This window comes from Stegodyphus dumicola, chromosome 3 (assembly GCF_044657685.1).
Source record: "Stegodyphus dumicola isolate Sdum_Otavi_A_Nest chromosome 3, ASM4465768v1".
In the NCBI taxonomy this organism is placed as follows: domain Eukaryota; kingdom Metazoa; phylum Arthropoda; class Arachnida; order Araneae; family Eresidae; genus Stegodyphus; species Stegodyphus dumicola.
The window spans coordinates 150754737-150777663 of NC_140770.1; the positions used below are offsets into that span (position 1 = coordinate 150754737).

The following is a 22927-nucleotide window of genomic DNA, read 5'->3' on the forward strand; positions in this document are numbered from 1 at the left end:
TACAATCTCACAAAAATTACTTTTCAGGTGGGATGAAGTAAGAGAAGTAAATCGGACAGCTTCAGAAGTGGGTGACAAAACATTTGTATTTGCCATTGAATTACATCGAACCAAACCGGATGTAGTTTTAGCACATTTGCAAAGAGCTTATATTTGTCCTCCAGAGCAATTAATTGAAGCTATAGCAGCAGACAGAGTTGCTTGACTTTTTATATTAACTTAATTATATTATAATTCAAATCACTTAAAATTTTTTTTAGTATGTAATAATCAATTTATAAAACCAAAATGCAATTTCCTGTAAAGTATGTTCAATAAGTTATATTTTTAATTAAGTTGATAAAATTTTATTTTTCTAGATCCTAAAATAGATAAATGACAGCATTTTCAAATCCCAAATTTTTGTAATGTGCGTGACCAAGTTTAATCTTATTTACATAAATTTATCCTGAATATTTTTTTTTTTTTTAAATCTCACACAATGAACATCAATTCAATATGATCTCTGTCTTTGTACCTTAAAAAGATGTTGGTAACCCAATGACCATATTTGTAATTTTGATGAATATTAATCTGGAAATAATGCACATCGTTATCAATATTTTCTTCCATTTGATACGACAGCATATTTTTAACTAGATGTTGAATACATATTTTTATATATAAGTGCTGTAATATTTACATATCAAACATGTATTGCGAATAACTAAAGTGCTGACAAGTAAATTGTAAAAATCTTAGGAATTTCAAATTATTGTTAAATATTTGTAAATTGTATATAGAATGATTTAAAAATTTTTTTAAACTTCTAATTTATAAGCACTGGAGCTGTAATGTAGTATTATATTCAATGTTTATAATGTACGTAAAAATTATTTTTGTATTGTGATTAGAATTTTTTTAATCTAAAAGTAAAATTTAATCCTATTTGAAGCCATAAAATTCCACAAATTTAATGCATTACATAATGTAAAATGCAACATAAGCATGTGAATCAAAGTTTTAAAATATTGATATTTATAATATTAAAGGAGAAAATATTTTTTGTGAATGAATGCCTTTAGCAGTGATTCTCAACCTTTTTTTTTTTTTGTGGTACATTTTTAATTATTTCTTAATGTGAAATTTGAGCTTGATGATTTTTGATAATTTCGTTTATATTCGGTCGTAAAAAAGATGTCACTTTCTTTTTTTGTCATCTACATTTAAAAGTCTCAATCTTTCTTTCATTTTTATATTTGTTAATGCTAAAACCTGAATTCACACAAATAACAGAGTTCGTACGGTCCTTAAAAAGCTTTAAGTTTTTTTGGAATCGATTTATAGTCCTTAAAAGTCCTTAATTTCGGCCAAAATCGGCAGAAGGTCCTTAATTTAAATACAGTCAAAAGTCTTTAATCCGGACTCGTCGGGACTTCGACGATTCCATATTATCGATTTTTCCAGATTATAGATCATCAGTTTAAATCTGGTAAGATGGCATGCAGAAATTATAAAATTAAAAATATGAAACTGTAATTTATAAAATAATGAGCAATTATGATCTAAAGGGTATCAAAATTTACAAAAAAAGAATCTTAATATTTATTTGTTTACTTTATTAAACAACGCGCGCATGCGTAAAGCATACATTACGCATAGCCGAAATTAGAAAATTGCAACCAGAAAACTATTTGATTTGTATTCGTGATATTTATAATGACGAGGAATTTGATTTAAATCATATCAAAGATGGAGTACATCGAGATGAAATACTACATTTAGTAAGGAATTATAAGCCGAATAAAATAAAAAACATCTACCCTGAAGATAATGATAGTGCTGACAGATCAACTTCCAGTTCATTGCGCGCCGCGACGTTCCCCCTCCTCCCCCGCGCAGAGCAGCGTGAAATTGATAAACAGATTTCGGAACGGTTAGATAAACAAAGGATATGCCTTTATCCATTTTTTGTAGCAATTCCACTTTTTGTTTGATGGACTTTGAAACATACTTTCGTTTTGTAGATCCTTTGGGAGCTCCAGCATCGGAAATTCTATTTGACATAATCGAAAGTTCAAGCTTACTTTTATAAAATTGCTCTTACAGTCTGCAAAAAGTAATAAGCCGGATCCAATTCGAAAATTAAAGAACAACATTAACTGAAATAGATAATTAGATAATTTTAGCTTATACCGTTCGTTATACATTAAACGCGCACGCGAAAACGTATTCTGTGCTTGCGCACACGCATATGCGCAGTCGTAAAGGTCTTGCACGCACGCGTAAACGCCTATGTGCATGCATCAGCGTGGTGCATGCGCAGAAAGATTTTAGCTTTGAGGCCGGGATTATAGATCATTCCGAATTATGGGTGTCTGAATTAACGACTTTTGACTGTAATCTGAAATTTGTGTCTGTTTTTACGACTGCCATTTTGAGTGTGAATTAGCATTTTGCAGCAATATTTTTGGCAATTCATTGACAAATATGGTTATTTTTTGACTGGGTTTATGGGTTATAATTTGTTCCTATTTGTAATATAACTGGTGGGATATTCGAGTTTCTGAGCAAGAAGTGAAACATAAGCATTTCGAGATAATTTATTTTTTGTAATAAAGAGCTCTCAAACAACTTTCCGCTTTTGGGGATGTGAATTCTTTTATTAGATGATTCTAAATTTGCCCATCAGCGGCCGAGCGGTAAAATCACTGAACACTGGTAGTTCGGTCCGAGGTTCGATTCCCGCAAATGGGCTGGCTGCAGAGCGTTTTCGTGGTTTTCCCCATGTGTAACGTGTATATGAGCCAGTTTCCCTTAGAAAGTTCTCCACGAAGGCATTCCCCCTTAGGCAAATAGCCCTCGTGTGCTTTGCTGTATTCTCAATACACCAATGATTCTAAGTTTGCCGACTTATCAACATTTTGGCGATTTTAAGATCGGTTTCTATGGAACTTTTTAATTCCGAAATCTGGGAAATTTTTAGCAACTTTTTTAGAACATTCTAACACTGATAAAATTCATTAAAACAATGGTAATGTATTGGAATTATATTTAAGAAATGACATTAAAATAAAGCATTTTGATTTTTCACTGTCATATTAAAAAGTTCCATTTTGGCCACATATTATACAATGTTTTGAATCTGAAAAATAAGCAAGGAATTCTCAGAATGTGCATTAGTTTTCTCTTTCTCTACTTTTCACTAGATACAAGCATGGGAAGAATCATAAATGCTTCTAATCTTATCATATGGATAGGCAAGTATAGAAAGGAATTTTTTTTATTAATAAAGAAATTGAAAACTGACAATTCAAAAGATTCATCTAATATGTCTTAATGCGTCATACAAAGGGCTGGCGCTAGGCATTTTGCCACCTGATGCATTCTCGGTGCATAATAAATGCTGCTCTAAATTCCAATTCAAAGTTTTGCCATTTATAGATTTTGTTGCTCAGTGTGTCACTAAATTCTAAAAATTATGCCACGCCAGCTCTGTGACCGGACCTTACCATATGTATTTCATATTTCTTCTGAATGTTCGTATTACTAAAGAAATAAAATTAGCAGCTTTTTCCATACATTCTAAATGCATTTTGTCTTTTAGAATAACAGAAATCTTCAATTAAATCCAAAAATTCTAAAGTAAAAAGGAAACGTGTTGAAGAAATGAACTAAATATGTAAAAAGAAAGAAAATTATTCTTCAGAGATATGTAGTTATTATTATATAAATTACCCAGTTGTTAACAATTTCAGCCTTTCTATTTCCTTACCAGAATGTAAATCACCGGGGCAATTTTTAAACTGAGGTTTTTGGAGTGTAAGACAAGAGTGTGTTTCTGACCTCCACTTGCTTTCTGTATTAGTTCCTATCAACTCTGATAATTTCCATTACCGCTTCTGACATTTGAGTTTATTATGACGATAGAGTTATTGAACCAGATTAAATTGACCACTAGTCCATATTTTTAGTTTGAATTTGTCTCTTCTTGTTTAATTACATCAGCATGAGCTGTAATTGATTTTGTTAGCATAAGAGCATGCCTTTATGTTCTAAGTTCTTTTTAAAAAAGAAGCTTATTTAAATCTCTGATTTATAGTTACTTTCAGAAATAGCCATAATTTGTTTCACGTCTGTCGGGGGGTGGACTATTTAACTTTTACCAGATCAAGTAAACCCTCATAGGTAGTACATCGTGGAGAGGTTGACAGTTAGGAGATAAAACAGGCAGAAACTAATGAAAACATTGTTTTGTGTATTGAGACAAATTTCTGATTGTTAGAAAAGATGCTTAAGGAGAAGGAAATTGATATAAATTAGCCAAAATGTCTGGGCAGTCCTTCAAATTAAAAAGACGCATAATTATTTTTTTTTAAGTTTTTTTTTTTTGCTACAAAACATAAATGTTTAATGTGTAATTATCTTAGTATTGTTTTAAAATCAATGTTATAAATTGCATGTATTTTAAACTGTGAAATTTTATTAGATTGTGATATTAATAGGGTTTTTTTAACAAATATTATTCAAAAATAAATTTCATAGTGTCCATGTAAATCTGTGTGACTAAGGTTATCTAATACCTAATTTAATTACTTATAACTTAGTGCTTACCCTTAAAAATTATCTTTGCATATTAAAGCAAGTTATTGCCTTTCATTAACTTTTACAGTGGTCACAAGATAAAATACAAAAATATAAAATTTCATGTAAAACTTATTCTTTGCATCTAGTGAAACTTAGAATAATGCAAAACAATTATCACCTCTAGTGCTTTAATGGCTTAATAGAACCTTAAAGTTTATTAACTGAGTTACAACCCCTGGAACTCTACACGAAGCTACAACACTAACTAAGTCAGACAGAATTCAGCTAACTTTCAAAACTTACTAACTGTGTCTAGATCAGGCTTTTTAGGTTTGTTCTGATTAGCAGGTCTCTCACTAGGCAAACAAGAGCAGTAACAACAGCCAGTCTTTTGTTATGAATCATGCTGATTATGATTATAATGCTCATTTTAACCTATGCTGCTTGACATAAAATCTACTTACTATTTACTAAACCTCTAGACTGAGCAAGTATGTGACAAAATGAGACCTTAAAAATAAAAAAAGTCATCAAATATGTCCAGTTATCTCTACATATAATAAAATAAAGAGTCTGTGTGTGTGTCTTTCGTTCACGCTGCGCGTAAGCTAATAGACCCACGGCTACGAAATTTGGTACATAGGTACATTTAGCAAGAGCCAGTGCACCTCGAAGTGATTTTTCCGAAATTCGAATTTTTTTATTTTATGTTTTGTGATGAAGTCGCGTCATTTTGAGACATAATGGGCTATAGGAAAGCGAGATTTTACTCTATACACTCCATTTTCACATCGTCATGAAACGTAGGCACTTGGCTATTTTACGAACTTAAAATAAATTTCGTGTTTCAATAAATCGATTAAATACGAATTTATTTAACAAAGGGAGCTTAACATCTTTTCAACGGGATTTTTTAAAAAAATTTACAGTTTATTTTGCTTTGATTTTTGGACATGTTAAACTTTCATCCTTGCGACTGCTTTTACAAAAAGAATTTTGGAAAAATGATAATATTTTGTATTTTTAAAAGATTTTTTAAATGAAGCTTCCGAGTACACTTCTCACATCTTTCAAAATATGATTTTGGCAACAATTTTCCCGTCTTCTTTTTGTTGATAGATTTTTGACGAAATCGCATCATTTTGAATAGTTTCATTCTTTTTGAAATATGGGTTTGGCAACAATTTTTCATTGTGTTTCTTATGTCGCTGTTTTTAAGAGATTGGCATATTTCATTGTCATTTTTTTATATATATAATACATTTTTATTGATTTTTTTATTAAGTTGTTCTGTAGAGTAAAATTCTGCGCTGAATTTTATGTTTTTATAGTTGCTTTCATGTTATCTTTTGCTTATTTCACTGTTTGTAAGATATTGAAAAGAAGATTTGAGTGATTTTTTTAAGAAACAAAGTTCTTAACCTCCTTTATACCGTTTGAGTTCTTACGAGTTTGCAAAGGGAAGTTGGTTAATTTATTTATTAGGATAATTAATATTTGTATTAAGGGATATTGCTTATTTCATTGTAATTTTGTTATACGTAATAACTTTTTTATGAAGTTGTTCTGCAGAGTAAAATTCTATGCAGTTTTAAAATTTAACGTTTGGTGTTCCCTTCAGCCATTTTTCAGGTACATTTAAAAGCCAGACGAAGGCTGGCAGTGAAGCTGCTAGTTATAAGTATAAAATATTTAATGCTACTTGATAAATTTCATAATATTTTATTCTCAAATGTATTAATAATTATGCTAATTAAGCTATGTTAAAAATAATAATGTATCCTACTTACAAATCTTTTATTTTTAGGATGGTATTAAAAAGTGAAATTCATAGATATAATATTTTTAATTGAATTTTTTCAGTTCCCGTTTGCTCATAGGTCCTTAATTTTTTTCATTAATAGTCCTTAAAAGTACTTAATTTCCATGTGCAGAAATGTGTACGAACGCTGAAATAAGATGTAGAAAATTGTAACAATATTTTTAAAACTTTTTTGGCTATTATGACATAATCGCCTCTAATTTTAATCCAAAATGAATTAATTGACTTTTTTGAAATTAAATCTCGATTATTACACAGCGAAACTAGTACCAGTTTATGTGCTGCGTTTAACATATTTTCTTTCAGTCCTTGCATACATGAACTTATGTTATTAAAAATAAAATAAATTAATAAATAAAAAAAGCAGATAAGTAAACTAGTTTAGCACACCATATTTTACCTTCCAACAAATGAACAAAACCATCATTTTTATCTCGTTAAAAAATATGTTCATCTTGTTTTTTTTTTCATTCAAGCACGCGAGATGAAACTTTTCTTCTAGACAACCACTTTACTTCCATGTGCAGTATCAAGGATTCATATTTGTCTTCCATAGCTTGGCATAAATTACTAAATAAGCAACTTTTTAATGGTTTTGATTTTATAATTAACCATTTTAACACATTGTTCCAGCACTATTTTCAATTCTGATGGCAGATATTTTGTAATAAGTGCTTCCCCCCCCAAAAAAAAAGAGGTAACTAATATATCTGCAATTATTTGCCACAAATCCTTTTATATGTCCAGCCATAGCTGGAACAACATGTGTGCATATTCCAATACATAAATTCCACAAAACTTTAATTTCTTGTAAATACAAGTTAATTGGATGGAAAATATGTTTTCCAGTTGCACAATCAGATAACTCACAACAACATAAAAATTAATTACTTATATCATTTTCATGAACGAATTGAACAATTGCAATTAATTTTCATTAATGTATGTTGTTTCATCTATTTGTAGAGCAAAGTTTAAATTTGCAAGGGTTTTTACAGTATTTTCTTCAACATTTCACAACGTGTCTTCAATTCTGTGATGAAATGTATCATTTAAAAGTGGTATTTTACAAATATCGATATCTGCTGATCCACCAAACATTATTTTTATAATTTTGCGACAAGCTTGTAATATAATTTCTTCAGCCAAATTACTGTTTTAATTTAACTGCAATTAATTCGGCTATTTCATAAGAATCTATCTGAGCTTTTTGAGGCATACTAAGTTGTTTTTCAAAAACATTTACTTTTTTGCATTTTGCAGATAATGATTTTTGAAAGTAGCTTTTGTCTTTTGATGCAAGCGAAGGATGGTTAGTCAGCAAGTGATGCTGGAGCTTGCTCGGAACCATAGCACTATTTGATAATTTACTACCACATACCAGACACTCAGGCTCAACTATATCATTTTCCATTGTAGATGTAAATCCACATTTTAAGAAATCGCCATTCTATTTCCGATGAACAATATATATTTTGCAGGAGGGAACATCTTTACACGTACTGGGTGTACTGATCACTCACATCATCATTATCACCGTTAAGTTTTCTCCTTTTTAAAAATTTATCCATTTCAGAAGGTTCTTTTATGATAAAAATAATTTTGTCAAAAAAATATTTAAAAAAGTCGAATCATATATTACCTTTCAATATGTTTTATGTAAGTTTGAGAACACAGTACTGCATGGTAATAGATAAATTTATAAATTCAACCACACAGCAATCATATAAATAGAAAACTGAATTAGTATATAGTGTTGTTTGGGTTTAATTCAGAATCATAATAAAATAATACAAGCATATTTATATGTAATATTTTGGCAGTCGGGGACATGAGTGACGAAGCTTGGCACATAAGGACAGGACTTGGAAGAGAAAGGCTAGCTCATAGAGCTTTTCCTCCTGAAGCAGCAAGTGAGAAGTGATGACGTACTCATGATGACACTGAGCGTGGAGATGCAATTCACAACATAGAAATTAGCGTTTTAAATTTGAAGAATCAGCGTTTAAAATGAGCTGTGTGTGAAAGATAGCTAGAAGGAAAGATTTTGTGAAAGATAGATTTGGAAGAGACAATGTTACTGCTGTATGCATTTTACATTGAACATTAAAACATTTAATAATACTTACTCAGTTTTAAAATAATAGATAAAATGCGCAACTCTTTTAACATAAGTTTAGTTTATTTTTTTTAATGCGCGTTTATTTATAATCATTTCTTTATCTGCAAGCTACTAACTGAGAAAATTCTTATACTGCTTCTAAGATAACTATAGTAACAGCTATTTAAAATTAATCAAAAAACAACCTTAGATTACATGCTTTTAAACATAGGACATATGTGGCAAAATTTATGCTAATCTAAGGTTAATTTTGTTTGCTTAATCGAAAATTTTATATTGGCATATTTCTTTTCCGAGTCAATATAATAATAGGTATTTTTTAACTAATTGCATTACTTATACTTACATATATATTCCATTTAAATAAATATATGTAAGATTGTTATCGTAATTTTGAGAAAACAGTTTGACTCACAGTACCTAAATCAGTTATTTAATTTTTCAAAAATGAAAGTTAAGGAAGCAGGTCTTTTTATGCCAATGTGCGCCATTAATCTGCGTCTTTGTAAAAATATGCTTTTTCCAAATTCACCGATCTGTGCTGCTTTTTTTTTCCCTAAATTTCGCTGTTTGAGATTTTAATTTCTGAAGTTCTGATACAAATTTCTTTCTAGATGTCTTCCACCTCCTTTTCTCTGAGCAAACATTCTAAAATTTTTCTTTTCTCTATTTTTTAATACAATTTTCTAAGGATATTATTTTGTTCTTCAATTATCAATTTATTCTTGTTTATCTTTATACTTTGAGCATTCATGGATTTACACTGTCTGTTATGAGTTTTATTTCAAAATCATTCACATTTAAGTTATTATTGTCATCATCAATTTCGTCTTCGGCCTCAAAATAAATTCTTTGGGCTTAATTCATATAATGTTTCAAAAGCACTCTGCATTAGTTTTCTTTTCAAATGTATCCGATTTCTTGGTGTTATTTTGTTTACTGTACACAATAAATTTACTTTCAGTACAGTACTATTTATTTTTCAACAGTTTCTTTTGTGGCTATCGAAACAAGCGATTTTTCATATCATCTTCATAAACACTGCATAGAAAATTTTTGCTGTGAATTCTTCCCCTCTGCACATTGATAGAATCTTGTCTTTGACATTTATGTATCCATTCCTTTATCAAAAGCAAATTATCCTTCGGGAAAGCATGAAATACAATATCTCTTGCTTTCGTATTTCTATAAGTGTTACTGCATGTTGCTACAGTGCACAAAGCCATATTACATAAACGATATTTTACAATATAGAATTTAAAAGGTAAACGGACTAAAACTATATACATACAAACTATTTTTAATATTTACATTGTTAGGAAACAAATATATATGATTAAAATTATTTTCAGATATGTGACCTCCAGAACATCACCTCGCAGCTTTATGAAACTACAGTTTTAAACGTGCGAAATCAGAGCAGGTGCATCACAGTGACGTTAAATTACTGCTGTTTAATTCCCCCCCCCCCCATTAGGATCGTGTCCGCAAGGAATTGAACAAAAGAATGAACTAGCCCTTTCAATTTATTCCTGGGCATCAGAGTCCAGGTGTTGTTTGGCTGAGTGTAATACAGCAGAATGATGACTCAGAAGGATTTTGCTTTTAATTGCACATCTTTATTCAATTCAATTGGCGGATAATTTTTCTTTTAGATGAAATTTTCCGAATTACATATCAAATAGTGTTTTAAACTAAATACGATGAAATCTAGGCTTTTGACTTCATAGCTATTCTAACAAAGGGAAGAAAGACGAGAAGCACAGCAGCATAGAACTTAACAGCAGAGGGCGAGAGGAGCTTCTGACGCCAAATGGCGCAAATTCTATATTTATAGAAGTGGTTATGTAATAGGTTGCAATGTTATCGAAAGTACTGGTCTAGGGAAAAGTCCTGAAATTGTAGAAAGTTAATTAAAGGTTGCTTGCTCGCATAGAGCTAAACCGTCCTATGTTTTATATTTTACATATATATATATATAATCATAAAAAAATTCATATTTTTCAATTATATCAGGTAAAAGCAATAAATACAAAGATAAATTAAGTACTAAAAATCTGCCCATAATCAAGATTGCCAGATATTCAACATACATATAAAATTATAGGTTTTCAAACATTCAATTTTTTTAAATGGCCTCTTATATTAGGGATGTATTTTATAAATCTGCATTTATTATATTTTCTTTATTTATTATTTATTTTTCATTCTACTATTTTAAATGACTATAGTGATTATTTAAAACTCTTTTAAATTGATAATTTATTAAGTAAAAATCTCTTAAGGTATATATCGATTTGAATAAGATACTTGAAATTAAAATTGGGTGGAGCACACAATCTGGTAAGTTTCACTTCCATGATGTGGTTCCATCTATCCACAAAAGGATGAGTTAAATGTACCACGAATACACTTATTTCTATAAAACGGCTGAATGATTCGGTTTCAGATTTTTTTTTTTCAGAGTATAATTAATAATAATAATAAAAAAAATGGCAGCACAGTGGTTGAGAATCACTATCTTAGAATTTAGGAAATTATTTTATTAGATTGTAACAAAATAGTCAACATACAAGTTCCAGATGAAATTTAAAAAAAAAAAAAAAAAAAAAAAAAAAAAAAAAATGCTAAAATATTCCTACTGCTTTAAATTGTAAATAGTATCCACTACCATGCAAAAATATTTATGGTTGGATTTTCAAAAAATAATTATACACTCTATTTCCCAAAGTTTAGCTGTGGATATATTTTTGCAAATGTATATGCAAAAATTATCTTTATAAAATATTCAAAATTCATTTTGTGTTGCATTAGAAGGGACATAATAATAATGGGTTAATTACCATATATTCTGGCATATCACACATGTTTATAATTTCAAACTACATTTTTTAATTTTTAGGTATAACACACAGTTTTCTTTATGAAGGAACCTGAAGATACATGTGTTATGCTCTTACCTTTTGAAGTCATTAATTCAAAGATTTTCTTTCATAGACAAGCGATAAGAGGAACAGCATGTGTGTAGGGGAAATGGTTGAAGGAGTAAATAATTCTGTAAAAAGGATGGGTTTTATTGAATATATTCATGAATCAGAGTAGCTGTCATGGTGAAGATGAAAACAAAGTTCAATGATGTGTCTGAAGAAGATATATCAGCAGACTAAATTTTTATGTTATCTGATATGAACATTTTTAAGTTCACAAGGTATGTCATTTCTTTTAAATAAATAGCATTTAGGTACAGGTAGAAATCTAATTTTTCATATGTTCATCTTTTCTTTATTTTTAAACTATCAGTTTTATATCTGGCATGTAATGGGCACCCAATCTCATTTTTTGTATTAAATTGTGTTACATGCCAGTACATAATTTTTGTCAGACGGCAAAGATAATATGCCATATCAAATCAAGTTTTAGAATTTGTCAGAAAGATTTAGCGAAGTGTTGATCTTATTACTATCTAATGATAATATTCATTTGCAGATTCATTCAAAAGACGGATTTACTAATTGATGGAAGTTTTTTTAAGTGATAAATCAGGAAAGATTGACTTTAGATTAATAAATTCAAATTGTTCAAATGGTGAAAAAGAGGTTGATAACTACCACAATGCAGTAGTTATCAACCTCTTTTTCACCATTCCTAGAAGATCAATCCCCCTTCTCCTTTCCAAAATATATATAAGATTTAGATTATTTTGTATCGTTTTACAAATTAAAGAACAAAGAGTATAGAAAAATGTTGATAAATACCAAAACTTGAATAAAAGTAAATTTTTTTTAAAATTCAAATACTAAAATTAAATGTTTATCAGCTAAATAAAAGGCTGACTGCATTCCCTTCTCTCTGAAATTCCTTCCTAGGAAGAGAATTCCCCTCCTTTTTTAGAACCCCTGCACTATGACAAAAAGAAATCATTGCCCAAAACATCTCATATATACATGTACCTTAATATGTAATGGAAACAATGAAATTTATGTTTAATGGGTATAATAAAAATTTATGCTTCATAGATATAATAAATTATATATTCATATATTAAATATAATAAGTTTACATGTAGCCTTATAGAATAACAAAATATTTTCATCATATGAATAAAAAAAATCTTGGTGTCTAAGATGGCATTGTAACATGTGTTAAAGGAAATGCATCAGAAAAATTTCTAGAGCTTTGATAGTATGATTTGGAATGCCATATTAATTTATTTGCTGATCATTGAATGTGACGAGTATCTCAAGCATTTTAGACATTTTCCTGTATCAAACTGCAATATATTACTGCCTAGCACTTAAAAGTGACAAAGCACAGGGATAGCTGATGATTAACATTGATAAACTAATATGACTTTTGAACAGATGTTATTTATGCCCTGGCACTTGCATAAAAGCAAAACAGATAGCTAGCTAAAGGTAGTGCTGAAATTCCATAGTGCTGTTATCTTGGAGGAAGATAACTCCTATACTTTATTGAGTTTACGTACAATAATCCAAGGTGATATTAACCATTCTAAAGCAGAAATGGTTCAGTCTCAAGATTTACAGAGAATTTCTCTATCAAAACAAGGTTTAAACCAGTGTTTCTCAATTGCCGGTCTGTGGACCAGTGCACAAGAAATATTTAGCAGTTATTTTTTATCTTCATGATTTATTTATGTGAAAAAATGTGCCAATGGGTCGAATTATTAAATTTACGGGTCCGCGAGAATGTACTGAAATATTTTACCACTCCTTGGAGTAAATCCAGTAGAGAAACATTGGTTTAAACAACATCAAGAAGTTTTATAAATGAACTTGAAAAGCAAATATAATTGACAAGAAAAATGCAGTGAAAGACATACCAAAATAGTTTGATATTTAAAAAATTACAAACTAATTCAAATTATTTCTTGAGATTGACAGAATGAAAAAACAGCAACAGCTTCTAGATATAGATTGCTTTTTTGAGTACTTATCATCCAACTAAACATTTTAGAAGAGTTAAATGAAAAGATATTGTTAGTAATTACTTGAATATTTTAAAGTATTCTGTTAAAAACTACTAGATACCAGAGAGTCAATACTAGTACAAAGACTACCACGAAGTGGAACTTTACAAATTACTGTTCGATTCAAATTTTGTATTTTAATTTAAATAGTAATTACTCAGCACTTCTCCACAGCAAAAAGAAATATTAAAATTGCAAACATACTTTAACTGCTTGAGGAAAACGTAACAGACAAAATGAAATTAAAGTTTTTTAACAAAAAAATGTTTTAAATATTACTTAAAATCAATTTTTTTTTTAAACAGAAGAGATATTTATATACATGACACAGCACAGCATTCCATGAGATTTTTCAATATTGATGCTTAGGTATATAAGCTTTAAAAAGTAATAAAAATGTTATATATATGTTACGGTGAAACACCAAAATCTGGAGAATGTCGACTTTCACCGGTGAATGTCAACATTCACATAGTCTCTTGGTGTATGTCCGAAATATTTTCCAAATACTCTTATTTCTGACTTACACCAGTCAATGTCGATATTCACCATGTACTAATGGTGAATGTTGAACATATAACAATATTATATTTTCTCCGTAATTCAGTCGTGAATAAACGCACTTGAAACTTGAAATAAGAACTTGAGAACAAGAGAACCTAAAACACACAATACATTCAAAATGAGAAAGGAAAATAATAGAAGTTAAAAACTTACTTAATTATACAGTACGTTCTAAATGAGAAAATAAAATAACTAAAAAAAACTTACTAAATTATGTGATTCAAATCTTATTTATTGCAACAACTTAAACTATTATGGCACTTTATGACCTCTTTTTTCGACTTTCACCAGAGCATATCTGTGATTGTCGACATACACCAGTGAGGGTCCGAATATACAAGAATGTAGTGAAATATTCAGTCTTTCACCGATGTATTTGGTGAATGTTGATATTCTCCGGTGAAAGTCGATATTCTCCAATTTCGGTCTTTCATGGTAACATATATATAATTATCAATGACATGCTCTGCCATTATCAATACAGGTGATCTCTCTCTCTCTACATATATATAGATGTAATATATACATACATACACAGTGATTGAACAATATTTAACATTTTTAATGTTGTGCAAATTGCTGCAAAATTAATTAACAAAAGAATGAGATGAAATATATGGCTTATCCATCAGGAAGACACAAATTACAAACAATATGAAGCAAAAACTTGGAATTCAAACCTGAAACAGAAGTAAATTAACACGAAAACAAAAAGTTGATAGTTATTTCTCAAATAGTAAAATAATCAATAGAACCATGTTTCTGAACAAAAGGAAGATAATCAAATGAAAATACCCTCTTTTCATTTGAACCAAAAGAGAATCAAATGAAAATACCTTCTTTTCATTTGAACCAAAAGAGAATCAAATGAAATTAGTTAAATATTAAGAACATTTTCATTTATTTATTATTTATTTTTGCAATTCATCCAGATATAATTTAGAAACACATCTGCATTGCTAGTTTATTCAGCTGTACTTTGAAAAAGACAAAGAAGTTATCAACTTCCTCTTAAATAGACTGCCAGTTTTATTAGATATACATTCAATATATTTTCTTGTTTTTGTAGTATAAAAATATTAATTTCGAGATATAAAGGTCTTATAACAACAATTTATTTTTAATAACTAAATAATTAATAGGTTATAACTCTTTTTATATCTTTCACATCATTAGGATCTTTTCTTGTATTATTCATACAGGTTTTAAATTTCAGTTGCTAACTGATTGAGTAAAGTACTTAATTACATCAAACTGAAATATTTTTAAAGTGAAATACTCTTGCTTTTTTCATTTGAAAGCATAATGACAGTTTTGAGCTGTCTTATCAAATAATTTTTAAGGATAAATAGTTTTAAAAATTATTCTGTAGATTATTGTAGAGTCATTAGGTTTTTTATGCTGATTAAGTGAAAAACAGGCAATATCCTCGCCTGGACCTCTCGAATATGTATTGAGTATGCTTCCAATCGCATCATGAAGGTATGTAGAAAGGAGGGAGAAAATACCTTATAATGAATTAGGAATAGCTCCTGATTGTGCCACCGAGTTTTCAGCTTATATTTTTCCCATTAAAACATGACAAAATGTTTTGGTAGGGTTATATTTTATCTTTAGAATCAGATGTCTTAAAAGTATTATTCTCTTAAAAATTCAGTATGCTTATATAAAAATGTAAGGAATATTTCTCCCAAAAACGTAGCATGAAAAAATGAATTATACCACTGGACTATAAATTTTAACTTCTATATCCTTGATGCTCAATTCACTTCTTTATGAATATTTACAATTAGGATGAAAATAAGAATGGAATTAAAAAATGTTAGTTTTAGCACCAAATTTGGTATCTATATTTATTAGAGAATACCTAATTAATAATTTGACATGTTGCAAAAATGGTTTATTACAAACATAAAACGATAAGAATATACAGGGTGATTATAATTAAAGTTTAAGTTTCAAAATGCTATAAAAAAAGAACCACTCATGAAAATGATGTCAAATTTGAAAGGAATGTTATTGAGAAGGCGGAAAGCATATGGCAGAAGAAAAAATTTAGTTTCAAAAGTTAGCAACAGATGGCGCTGCAAGCGGAAGAAGACGTAAATTAAAATGTTAGTTAAATTTCAGTGTTATAAAGCCGCCAGGTACCAGGCTGTTCCTCATTTCGCATCTCAGCCGTTCTCCATGGGTGTTTCACTGCAGTACCGCGCTCTGCTGGTAAAGCTGTATTATAAGAATAATGATTGTGCAAGAGTAGCTCTGCAAAAATTCAGGACACTGAAGGGTATAAAAGAAGGTGTTGGTCCAATGAGTGTTGTAGGTCTAAAGAAAATGATGCAAAAATCTGAAACGACAGGTTCGTATGATGTGCAATCTGGTAGAGGGAGAAAACGAGTGCATTCGACGGTAGTTGAAGAAGTGGCCACAGCATTACAGGAGGGGTCGGCCGGTGGTGTGCAACCGTGCAGTGCATGAGGAATTGCCCGTACATTGGACAGGCCTACGAGCACGGTGCTGAAAATTGTACGAAACATCCTGCAATGCTATCCGTACAAAATTGGCCATGTGCAGGAGTTGCTTCCGTCTGACCTGACAGCTAGGGAGACGTTTGCGTTAGAATTCCTGGCTCGCATGGAAGTAGATAATGAATGGCCGTGGAAAATTTTGTGGACAGATGAAGCCCATTTTCATCTGACAGGATATGTGAATACCCAGAATTGTCGAATATGGGCAACAGAAAATCCACTGGCAACACACCCCGTACCACTTCATCCTGAAAAGGTCACGGTATGGTGTGGCCTTACTGCATAATTCATCCTACAACCATATTTTTTCGAGCAGACGGGTGCTTCCGGTCCTGTTACCGCAACAGTCACTGGTCAGAGGTATGCGTCTCTTTTGCGCAACCACGTAATTCCAGCTTTGCAACAGCGTAGATGTGTGGATGAAATCATTTTTATGCAAGATGGTGCTCCTCCGCACATTGCACATGAAGAAGCTGCTGAGGCGCCATTTTGGAAATGCTTGAATTATCAGCCGTCATTTCCCTACAGCCTGGCCGTCCCGATCGCCTGACTTACTCCGTGTGATTTCTGGCTGTGGGGATACCTGAAGGATGTGTTCCATGCTCCAATTGTAAATTTAGCGGAATTAAAGGCACGCATTTCACAACACATTCTGAACATCACCCCAGAGATGCTGCGATCCGTTGTGGAACATGCTGTTTGTCGAAACCGATTTGTCCCTTTCGATGTGATATGTACAGTCATGCAAATAAAATTATTCAACAATTCTAATTTGTCAATGCGTTTTAATGTGTAACTTCCACCTTAGCCATTGTTTTACCAATCATTTCTCATTTCTCGTTGTGATTCTGCCGCTTACAGCGCCATCTGTTGCTAACATTTGAAACTAAATTTTTTCTTCTGCCATACACTTTCCGCCTTCTTCAATAACATTCCTTTCAAATTTCACATCATTTTCATCAGTGGTTCTTTTTCTATAGTGTTTTGAAACTTAAACTTTAATTAAAATCACCCTGTTAAAAAAAAAAAAAAAAAAAAAAAACTAAAAGAAAACTACAATTTGTAACACTGAAAAATCATTTGCATTTTTTGGTCATGTTATTTATTGTGATTTCAACAGTGGTCATGTTATTTATTGTAACTCAAATTTGAATTAAAAACAATTAAATTATTAGTAAAATGTGCTTGTTTTTGCTTGAGATACCATTTGGCTGTTGTTTAATGTAATCGGTATGTGTTTTAAATAAGTATTGCATGTTTCTTAAGATTCTTAATATGCTAATTTATAATAAGAAATTTTTTAGATAAAAATCAAATGTATAAAATTCCCACTTAGATCTGATAGCAAAACTGTAACAAATAGACATATAATCTATGATAAGAATAGTTATTGATATTAACAAAGTATCCTTCAGTGCTGCAGAACTAGAATCCTTGTATTTTTTTTTTTTTTTTTTTCTTTTTAATAAATGGGAAGTCAAAACACTTTCTTTGATATATGAAACTCAACACCAGCAACAAAGATAAAATATTTTATTTATCATATTTTTATACATTCATATCATTTATATGCATTTGCTTTATGCTTGGGCAAAAAGCTGAAATTTTCTGGAACTGGTCCTAACAGCATTTCACTAAAAACAAATATATAACAAAAAGATTACTAAAAGTTATCAACATAACAAATAACAAAAAATTATTTTCAGGAAGCATTTTAACACTTTCAACAATATTTAAAATTAAACTGATTAAGCAAAAATTTAAAAAATGAATTACTTTAAAATAAGAAACTAGTTACTTTATCAAGAAGAAGGAGGAAAATTGATATAGTGTTGTAAAAATTGTAATTGTGAATACTTTTTGTATAATAAATTACAAATACAATATAAATAAATAAATGTATCTCAACTATTAAATTCTGTGTGCGTCTGTCTGTTTGTTTGTAACACAATCTCCTCTGGAACGGTGGGAAGTTGAGTTTCAAGAGAGGTACCCCAAATTCCAAAAATTCATGGGAAGCTATTTTGATCATTCTCATTTTCGTACAACTTTAGTCAGCAGCAATACTAATTAAAAACTCTGAAAACGCTAATTTTCGCACTTATTTTTCTATGTAGTGACAGTCTTGCATGCTGGAGATAAAAATGCTTTATTTCAAAATGTGTTGCCATTTCTCGTTTTCAAACTGTAATTTGTTAAAAAAAAATGTAAGTTTTACAAAATATGAAATAAAATTAGCATTGCCAAACATTAAACATATTATTATTATTATTATATAAGGTCATACTGTAACACTGAAGATTTGGATTGGATTGGATTGAATTATTTAATTACGACAAAGCACACGAGGGCTATCTGCCTGAAGGGAGGGATGCCTTCGTGGAGGACTTTCTCAGGGAAACTGGCTCGTATACATGTTACACACGGGGAAAACCACGAAAATGCCCATGCAGCCAGCCTGCTCGCGAGATTTGAACCTCGGATATATAGATGCTACCAGAGTTCAGCATCTTTAACGCTCGGCTGCTGATGGGCTCTGTAACACTGAAGAAAGCACGCGATAGCACGACATCGTTGTATGTTGAAAATTGTTAATTAATATAGCATTTTAAATAAATAGCTGTTGTTGGCAACTTTTGCTTTCAGGTTAGGATAACTGACATATACTATCTTATTGCCACGTTAATTCTTTTATTGATATTGAAAAAAGGTTCTTAGATTGCATTAAATTTAAATTATGACATCTTATGTATTAACCTGAAGTGTCAAGAGTTTTTGTTTCCAGGTTTGGGAAAAGAAAATTATTTATGAATTGGTTGTTGCTTGGAAAGAATGAACTGATTTTATTCAGTTTCTTAAGTGTACATAGAATGAATAAATTTTGCTTTGGCCGCAGCCTGGTTATCTGGTGGGCTTGCACGCTAGTATATATATATAAAGTATATAATTAATGTATCGTGTAAAAATGCAGGAAATTTCCCGTTTGTTGCAATGTCATGCATGTAAAAAGCTTTAGCAGGGCAAAAAATAAAAAGATTTGTTGAAATGTTCTTGTATTGATAACCTTCTGATTAGGGGAAGACTTTTAAATATGACTATTTAAAAGTTAATTAAAATGTAAGGTCTTTACAATCTGTTATATTGTAAGTGGCCTAGGACAAAATTATCATAAAGGCTTCCACCTTCTAATTTTTTCAACATAATAGATGTCACTGATGCAAACTTTATTTCGTGTAAAGTCATTTCATAAAAAATATTTCAGTACTGTTCTGTTATCGAGACCGGATTCAGAAATGTATGCACGCGTGATATGTATGTGCAGATATGTGTATATGTATACACACACATACGTTCATGCTTACATATATACATGCATGCATGAACATGTCCATCCATGCATACATACATTTCTGGATCTGATCCTGATAACAGAAAGGTACCAATATTTCATGAATTAATTTTAATATTTTTCACTCAAAATTAAGAGGAATTTAATAAAGTTAAAATTTTCAGCCCCTCTCTGATAGAGTTTGTTTATAATATATCAGTTTATGTAACATTTCACTTCACTTTAATCTGATCTCTATCGAAATAGATTATGCACAGTAAAGCACTGTCTTTAAACACATACTTGATTGGGCAATAACATATAACAATAGTGACTGGCTATACGAGTTAATGTATTTTTTTAACTGAGCTTTTTACAAAAGGCACCTCTGGCTGATGAGAATGTAGACAAAGACCTAGTATCTAATTAAAGAGAAAGGTATAAAAAGTAAACTATGAAGTTTAATATTTTATTCTTGCTTCTAATTTTATATTTTTAAAATACAGAGTTGAAAAATATATAAAATACTGTGTGAGGATTTGGAGATCTCCTTGAAAGGGGAGGTCTGGGATATGTGTCCTTCCAAGAGGAGATAAATTTGATTTCTGCAGAAATCAATTTCTAATATTACTGACTAATTTTTATCTAATACTGGTTCATATAAACCTTCTATATAAACAGGCCACGTGCGGATGGAAACTTATTGCTTAAAGCTGCAACAAGCTTACATCTATTATAGCTTCAATATGCTTTTAAAAATGAAGAATAAAATAAATTGAATAAGATAAAACTTTAACCCTTTGTGGCTCAGTGTTCCCAAATTGAATCGCTTCTGAAACTTTTAAATTCAACCGTAAATAGATAAAAATGCCTTTATAATATACTTTGAACTTTTATTTTTAAACAGTAGATAGCAGCATATCACAAGGAGACACATAATTTTCATTTATTATGTGTTATTAAAATCCACTTTTTTTCAAGTAATTTTCTCTATTTTTTTAATGATATAAAAATTTTTATTTGGGAAAAAAATAGGCATAATTTTGCTGGCTGTACTCCAAATTATTTGTTCTATATTTTTTTTAAATCTTTCATATAAAAACCATACGCAGAATCACTGAATAAAACCAGGTGTTCCATTAGCAGGAACACTGCACCTTTAGCGATCTCATACTGTTACGAATCAGAACATCTGTGCTTAGGAGAGAACATCCGTTGCTTACGTTTTCTGTTTCCGTTGTTTTTTTTTGGGGGGGGGGAATGAATTCAAATAAAGCAGTATTGAGGGGTGAGGTGTGTTTTGTGTTATGAAAGCCTTAATATTGGCATCTCGAATTTTTTAAGATAATGCTTTATCATAAGAGATATAATAGCATAAGAAGCTGCTTTATTACCATAGACTGCAAATGTACATCCATGAATATTTATTGATGATATGTTTTCTTTTGTCAAGAGCTGCTTGATATTTTCAGTTTAATAGCATCTCAAAATCAAATCCTTAACAACTGTTGGATGTGTTCATTCTTTATATACTTTAAAAGAATGTTGAATTCTGTGCTTTCCTTTTCACATTAAAGTATTTACAAACATATTTTCTTAACTTTTGATAATTGAAAATGCAGATCTTTACTATTTAATTCCTTATACATACCTAAATATTTAGTCAAATACAAAAAGGAATGCTTATTGTCAGTTTTCAGATTTTGAAATATTTTTCTGTTAATTATACTAATGTTATCATCTAGATTTATGCATAATATGATTCTAGATGCAAAATATTATTTAAAGTCAATGAATAACAAATTAAAACCATTTCTAATATTAAAGAAACAAAATTTGCATACATTCCATAAATACTGGTTTCAATAACAACATTCTGTATAAATACATTTTATCACTTTATTAACAATCACATTTGTAGAAAGAAGAGATGCATACACTGTAAAAATATGTAATGGGAACTCACCTAATTTTAATCCAGTCACTACAACTTGGACTAGCCATTAAAGTTTCGAGGTCATTTCTTCCAAAATAAAGTGGTGGCCTCTCATTTATACGTTGTGGAGGTCGCTCTAACAGTCCAACAGGTATATATCTAAAAACATTTATTCTTACATTACACACACATATATATAAAAGCATTAACAGAAAGATTTATTTCCATTTACTTATAGTCATTTATTATTATTATTTTGATGACTTTTTGCAGAATTTCTATCAGCTAATAAAAGCAAAGAAACAACAAAGAAATAAAAAGACTTCATAACTAAACTAAAATTCTAAATGAAACTAGCTAATTATTTATCTGCCGAGAATATCGAATGGAAATTCATTCCACCCAGGGCCCCCAGTTTTGGAGGCCTTTGTGAAGCTGCTTAACAGTAATTATACAAATTGATGGAATTTTAAATTCAAGACCTCTGTATCTGTTAACAGCTTATGAAGATGATTTTGGAATTTTAACTCCTGCACATTTTTTGATAAATAGATCATTAAATTCAGTTATCGAGCCTGATTTACTAAATTTAGATGAAAATCGGCTCATGAAATGGTAGAGAATAACAAAAAATCCTGCAACTGATTTCAAAAAAATGTCACCTTAGTTACTTACATGTACTGCAACAAGGAAATAAATGGGGATCTGAGAAAAGATAATATTTACATAGAAGATTTAGTGTTATTGGTAGAGGATAATGTACCTATGAACAAATGGATTGCAAGCCAAATAATTGATGTGTATTATGATGATAAAAAAAAACTCTTGTTAAAATTAAAACTAAGGTATATTTAAAAGATATATTTCCCAAATCTGTTTCACCTATGACTGAATGAGAACTGTTACATATTAAGTGTATCAGCAAAATTGTTTTACATTGTACATGGGTGAATTTTCAATGAGAATTATTTCTTCTGTTATGTATTGTATTATGGTTAAAGTGTACTGAATTGTTAGTGTTATAATTTATAAACTACTATGAAATTTCTCATACAGCTTAGTGATTGAAAG

The 22927-nt window shown here is 30.1% G+C and overlaps 2 protein-coding genes across 11 annotated transcripts in view; one reads left to right on the forward strand and one right to left on the reverse strand.

Moving 5' to 3' along the window:
• Window positions 1–17645, forward strand: part of LOC118193056 (RPA-related protein RADX-like) — a 72669-nt gene extending 55024 nt beyond the window's left edge. For all 4 annotated transcript variants that reach the window (XM_035364092.2, XM_035364091.2, XM_035364093.2 and 1 more), the window contains one exon: window positions 28–17645. In XM_035364092.2, the coding sequence (XP_035219983.1) occupies window positions 28–205 (178 nt within the window). In that variant the 3' untranslated portion in view covers window positions 206–17645. The remainder of the gene's footprint in view (window positions 1–27) is intronic.
• A 464-nt stretch (window positions 17646–18109) lies between these two features.
• Window positions 18110–22927, reverse strand: part of Dus3 (Dihydrouridine synthase 3) — a 103346-nt gene continuing 98528 nt past the window's right edge. For all 7 annotated transcript variants that reach the window (XM_085813469.1, XM_085813468.1, XM_085813472.1 and 4 more), the window contains exons 11-12: window positions 21887–22015; window positions 18110–18226 (exon numbers count right to left, since the gene is read on the reverse strand). In XM_085813469.1, the coding sequence (XP_085669595.1) occupies window positions 18154–18226; window positions 21887–22015 (202 nt within the window). In that variant the 3' untranslated portion in view covers window positions 18110–18153. The remainder of the gene's footprint in view (window positions 18227–21886; window positions 22016–22927) is intronic.